We start from the raw sequence: 5797 nt of genomic DNA, 5'->3' as shown, positions 1-5797 counted from the left end.
TGTCGATATCCTCCATGGTTTCCTGCAAGGAGCAGAGGGCGGTTAGCTGAGCTCGGAGCAATTCCCCCACCCTGGTGACGCCTTCACCGGGCTGGATCCGGCCCCAGGAAGCACCAGGATTCCATCTGCACGTTCAAAACACCCCAAAAAGCCACATTTTATGCCCCACGGCCCATCCTCTCCACCCACATCCATCCCCGATCCACGTCTGCCCCACCCGCTCGAGGCCACCCCGCTGCGGGACCGGTCCTTGTGCCGGTGGTGGGGCAGACGCACGCCCCCATTTCCAACCCTCTCCCACCGGTTTCTCCACTGCAAATGCCACGTTTTGTGCGGGATCGCCGCCCGCAGCTCCTCAGCCGCAGCGGACCCACCTGCACGACGATATCTTTCATGTAGTCGTACTCCTCGGGGTGCAGGAAGGCGGTGAACTCCTCCTTGGTGGCGGTCAAGTCTCCGTCCTTGTCAGCCATCTTGAAGCGCCGTTCATCTCGCACCATCATTTGTTTATAATTAAATCCGTCGTCAGGGTCTGGGTCATCTGGGCAGAAGAAAAGAGAAGAGGCACCGGCCTGGGTCAGCTCCGGCAGGAGATGCTCCATGGTCACAACCAACATCTGCAAACCTCAACATCAACCCAACCTTGACCCAACCTCCTCAGTCCAACCTCAAACCAACCTCAACATCAACTCAACCTCAACCTCCTCAACCCAACCTCTACCCAACCTCAACATCAACCCAACCTCCTCAATCCAACCTCTACCCAACCTCAACTCAACCTCAACATCAGCCCAACCTCAACCCAACCTTGACCCAAACTCCTCAACCCAACCTCAGCCTCCTCAATCCAGCCTTGACCCAACCTCAACATCAACCCAACCTCAACCTCCTCAACCCAACTTCAACGTCAACCCAACCTCAACTCAGTCTCCTCAATCCAGCCTCAACATCAACCCAACCCAATCTCCTCAACTCAGCCTCCCAACGCTTTGTCACAGCAGCCTGAATTTAAGACATTGGTGGCCATCACGTCTCTCCTGCACCTACTGTGCCAGGAGGAAGAGCCACCAGTGGCCGTGGGCTACTAGAATTCCTGGGGAAGGTGCCTCCTGAAGACAAGGACTGGGGTTTTTTTGGCCGGCGCAGTCCCAGCAGCTCAGCCCAAGCTATTTCTGGAGCAGAATGTGTAAGGGGATATTCCTCCCCGCTGCCGGGGCGGCTTCAAAGCCAGCGAAACATCCCCCAGCGCCCGCCGCAGCGGGAATATCTGGGCACATATGGCCACTAGATATAGCCATGCTATAGAAACGCTGCGGGACACCGGAGCTGGCTTTGGTTGTCAGCCTATAGGAAAATATTGATCGAGGAGGACAGAGCCGAATTCTTGGGGGTGAAGCTAAGCGAGAGCCAGGTCTGGTCTAAAAAAAGGCTCCGGCCCATCTCCGTTGACATCCAGGACAAAAGGCGGGGGATTAGGTAGCTATATCCAAACCCCGGCGCTGGCCAACTGTTCGATAGAAGATGGCAGGAAGATTTTTATTTTAAGTCACCTCTAGGGCACAATTAAGGCTGAAGTTTTGCCCTGTCTGTGCCCAAGCTCTCACCTCGGGAAGCGGCATACGCTGAAAGCTCGGGGAGAGCAAACAAAAGGGATCGGTGTCGGCTCGCATGACAAGGGGAGCGGGAAGGATTGAAACAGATTTTTTTTTTTTAATACGGGTGATTCCGCCGTTTGGCCAAGTGGCTTTAAGGAGTTTCAGTGCGGTGGCAAGCGGCAAAGAGCCGAGTGAGCCGACTGCTTAACGAAGGTGAAACCCACCCAAACCACCCTGTGATTCTGTCCCCGGCCTCAGTGGCTCAACAGAAATGTTTTATGGGGCAGATCGAGGGGGGAGCGCCAGGGAATCGCTCGGGAGCTGCAGGCAGCAAAGCCACAAACTCAATTTTTTAATGCTCCCAAGCGAAACGATCGGGAGAAACACGAGTGTCTCTAGTTTCACGAACCACCCGTGGTGCCAGGCGAGTCTGATGGAACCAAAGAACAAAAAAAAAAAAAAAAAAAAAAAAATTATATTCTTATTTTTAAGGAGGTTTTAGAGGGAGATTCACTTTAAGATGAAGCTCTTGGATATTTATCCCTTCCTATTCTCCCTTTCTGTATAGAAAGTGGGATTTTGATGCTCAGAAAGCACCGAGCGACTTGATTAGAGCCCTGGGCGCAGCCTGGTGACTAACACAGCGTCCGAGGTTTAAAAAAACCACCCAGCAGCGCTTCGCGCCGATGACCAAAAGCGAACATTTTTCAAATACTCGGTGGAGCAGCAGCAGAGGGCGGTGCCTCGGCTCCCCCGCGCTGGGAGAGGGATGTTCTTCACGTGCCGAAGGGCTCGGCCGGGCTCTTGGCCGCACGTCAAGCTCTCCAGAGGCATCTCCGGAGGCATTTCCAGCATCACTCCAGCCGGAGAGCAGAGAGAGGAGCAGGGAGGGGAGAGTCTCGTGTCAGGGGTGAGAATATCTCAGCAGAAAGGAGCTGGGGGAAGCAACTCGTGATGAAAACGAAGGAGCCCGGAGCCCAGGTGCTGGGAAGGAATGGCTCTGCCCGGATGAGCCGGGATCCTCCTGGCATCCAGGAAGGACAAAAATATTTGGGATCAGGGTTATAATGGGTTTTATCAGCACCTCCCGAGGGCACTCGGCTCAGGGCGGTGAAATCTTTCCGGCGGATTGCCCACCACAGCACCAGGCACTCCCCTCTCCTACAAATTAGGCTTTAAAAATTATTTTCTCATTAAGGTTTTTTCTCATTAATTTTAAAAAAAATATTCTACATCTGCAGGTCATAAATCCCACTGCATGGACTCCAAAAAAAAGGGATAAAATCCTTCCTGAGACCTCTTCTCCCCTCTCAAGGCTGGGTTTGGAGGTGTAGACAGGCTGGGCTTTCCGGGGAGCTCAGTAATTACACTAATTAATGGAAAAGGGAAACCTGGGGGGATCTCGGGGGGTCGATTTTCCCCAGCCACCACTTTGGCCAACGTCAACCTTCCTCGAGCTTTAACCCACTCTTAAAAGAAGTCACGAAATCACCCGAGGGAAGACGGATGAGGCAGAACCGAGAGGCAACAGCCCCCATCCGTCCTGCGGAGCATTTGACTATCTTTGGAAATATTTAAGTAAATTAAACTTTATTTCATGCTTTCGGGCTGGAGCTCATCAGCCCATATAAGTCTGTGTTCCAGGAGGGGCAGGAACCACAGGGATTTTTTTTTTAACGTCTTAACCCCAGCGGAGCTTCTCCTTCCCTGACTCCTAGGCGCATCTCGGTCCTTACAGCTCCTGGGGGGCAGCCCCGCTCTCTCCAGGGCGGTGGGTTGGGGTCTTACAGGACAAAATTGACAAGTTCGGGGGGTTAAAGCTACTGCCAGGACACGTGGAGAAATAAGAGGTGCCCCCAGGGCTTTGGGAAGGGATTAAAAGACTCTTTGCTAACGATCTTCACAGATTTCAGAAGATTTTCACCCAGAAAAACGTGACTTCTCCAGCCACAGCTCGGTCAGCTGCTGCCTGCAGGTCCCAAAGGCCACCAGGAGCTTGAAATTCAGAAGTTAGAAGGCAAAAAAACCCCATCACCCCGGGTGCTTTTAATCACGTTATCAAACGATTGAGTTTTGAGCCAAGTCTCATGATTAAGCACATCAATAAAGCAGAGGTACGAGCGCAAATTTCACTTTTTTTTTCTTTTTTTTTTTTCCTTAGATTCCCCCTCATCAATGCCATCGGTAAAAATTCTGGTTTTTTGGTGTTTTTTTTTTTTTTTTTGTTCAACCCGAGGCATTGGGGCTGAGCTCTGTGGCACTTCTGCTTTATGGATGGATGGGAGCCCACCACCAGAGCGGCCACCTGGCCCCTTACCGAGGTAAGTGCCATATGTCACGTTCCTGTACTCATCCCAGGAGATAAATCCATCTTGGTTCAAGTCAAACTCCTGCCACTGCCGTTCCACACTGTCATACACGTATTTCTTCTGGGCCTTCTTAATCCAGGCTTTCAGCTCCCCCTCGGTCACAAACCCATCCTTATCCGTGTCTATCTTAGCTACAATCATTCTACAAAAACAAAACAGCAAGTTTCAAGCGCCGGCTCCGTCAAATTTTTCTCCCCGGAGTAGAGACCTACCTAAGATGTAGCCGTAGGTGGCATTTTTATATTCCTCCCAAGAAATGAGGCCGTCCTCATTGAGGTCGTGCCCTTTCCACTGCCGCTCTACGTCCTCGTAAATCCAGCGTTTTTGTGCAAACTTAATCCAGTCTTTCAGCTCTTCCACTGTTACAAACCCGTCTTTGTCTTCATCTATTTTACTTACAATCTTTCTGTAGGAAATGCAGAAAAATCCAGGAAAAAGTTAAGGGGAAAGCAAGGTTCTAGATCTACCGGGGCGAGAGGGTTTGGAGGCAGAGTGAGCGAGTCGAGGGGTTTATCGCACGGACGGCTTGTCCCCAAACCCAACGGAGGGTCCAGCTGCCGAAACGCCGGCTCGCTCCCCCTCCAGCCTGTTGGGTTTTGTGTTCAGCCGGGAATTGTGTGGTTTATTTTCTCCTTAGACTTTGGGAAAAACCCACTCGTGCCTCTTCCCACCTCCCCAGCGCCAAGGAGCGGAGGTGGCCCCCCCCCCGAGGACGACACCCAGCCGTTCACCGAGGGAGAAAGCGGAGCTGCGGGGTTCACAAGTGCAGCACGAGGCCGCGTGCCGCCTATATTTTTAGCAGCAGCTGGGAAGAAAAGCTGCCGGTTTTTTTATGCCGAGATCCATCGGCAGATGCACGGGAGGGGAAGGCGGGAAGGGGGAGCCGGGCTGTTCTGTCCTCGCGGTTTACTCCTAGGAGTACCGGCCGTGTTTGTACAACCCCTGGGAACTTCCAGTTGTGTGTTTCCCCTCCCGGGTGATCAGAGCCAGGGATAAGAGCCCAAAACGTTCTGCTTGGGCAACCAGGGTCATTTTTTTTCCTTTTAACAGGAAGGTCCGATGGGAAACAGGTTCTGTTAAATTCCGCCATCCTTAAGTCGAATTTGAGGAATTTTAAACGACTCTTAAGTCACCCCAGGACTATTAATTCCCAGAATATTGCTGCAAAGCAAAACATCGAGCGCAAACCCAGCCTGGCCACCGGAGCCACGCTGCACTCAGCTCCCGGGGTTTGCCCTTCCCTAATTGCCTTTAAAAAGCAAAACCACAATTTCTTCACAGGATGTTCCTAAAAGCTGAGCAGGGAGTTGGAGTGAGACCAGTAAAAATATTTGCTGGACTTCTAGAAGAGCCTTTCTGCTCAATGCCGGACTTTACGCGGGGCAGGCGGCAGCTCGCAGACCACATTTCGGAGGCTGGAGTTGTTTAAATAAAATTTCAGGGAGATAATTCAACTTTTCCAAGTCGGTTAAACTGCCAAGACAAGAGTCAAGGACGGGAGACTCGCTGGGCATCGTCCTTCTCTGGCTTTATCAGAAAATGCTCCGCAAGGTCTGGATCCCATCAGGAATTTCCCCAGTTGCTTCCCCGACCGTAAAATCCACCCCATGGCAGGCGGGTGGAAAAGGTTTGTGTGACACCAAAGCTCCCGGCGTCAGCAGAACAAGGAGGCGGCGGGGCCAAGCGACAAGGTTTGGGCAGCGGCCGAGCTCGCACAAACCCACTTTTCATCCCTCCGGCCAAGGGCGGTGAGAAATTGGCGCCCGGCCGAGCGGCGAGGTGCTGCTCAGAGCTGGGGCACGGGCACGGCTCGGGGCTGGCACACAGACCGAG

The 5797-nt window shown here is 52.6% G+C and overlaps 1 protein-coding gene across 1 annotated transcript; it reads right to left on the bottom strand.

Moving 5' to 3' along the window:
• Positions 1 to 4: 4 nt before the first annotated feature.
• On the bottom strand, positions 5 to 4370 carry LOC104471840 (calumenin-like; the record flags this gene model as incomplete). The annotated part of the gene is made up of 4 exons (XM_010087330.1): positions 5 to 22; positions 375 to 541; positions 3913 to 4106; positions 4173 to 4370. Coding segments are annotated over 4 exons (577 nt in total), but the record flags the coding sequence as incomplete, so codon positions are not given.
• Between the last annotated feature and the right edge of the window lie 1427 nt (positions 4371 to 5797).

The sequence above is a fragment of the Pterocles gutturalis genome, unplaced genomic scaffold, assembly GCF_000699245.1.
Source record: "Pterocles gutturalis isolate BGI_N339 unplaced genomic scaffold, ASM69924v1 scaffold6706, whole genome shotgun sequence".
Classification (NCBI taxonomy): domain Eukaryota; kingdom Metazoa; phylum Chordata; class Aves; order Pterocliformes; family Pteroclidae; genus Pterocles; species Pterocles gutturalis.
This window is presented reverse-complemented; position numbering and strand designations above follow the sequence as displayed.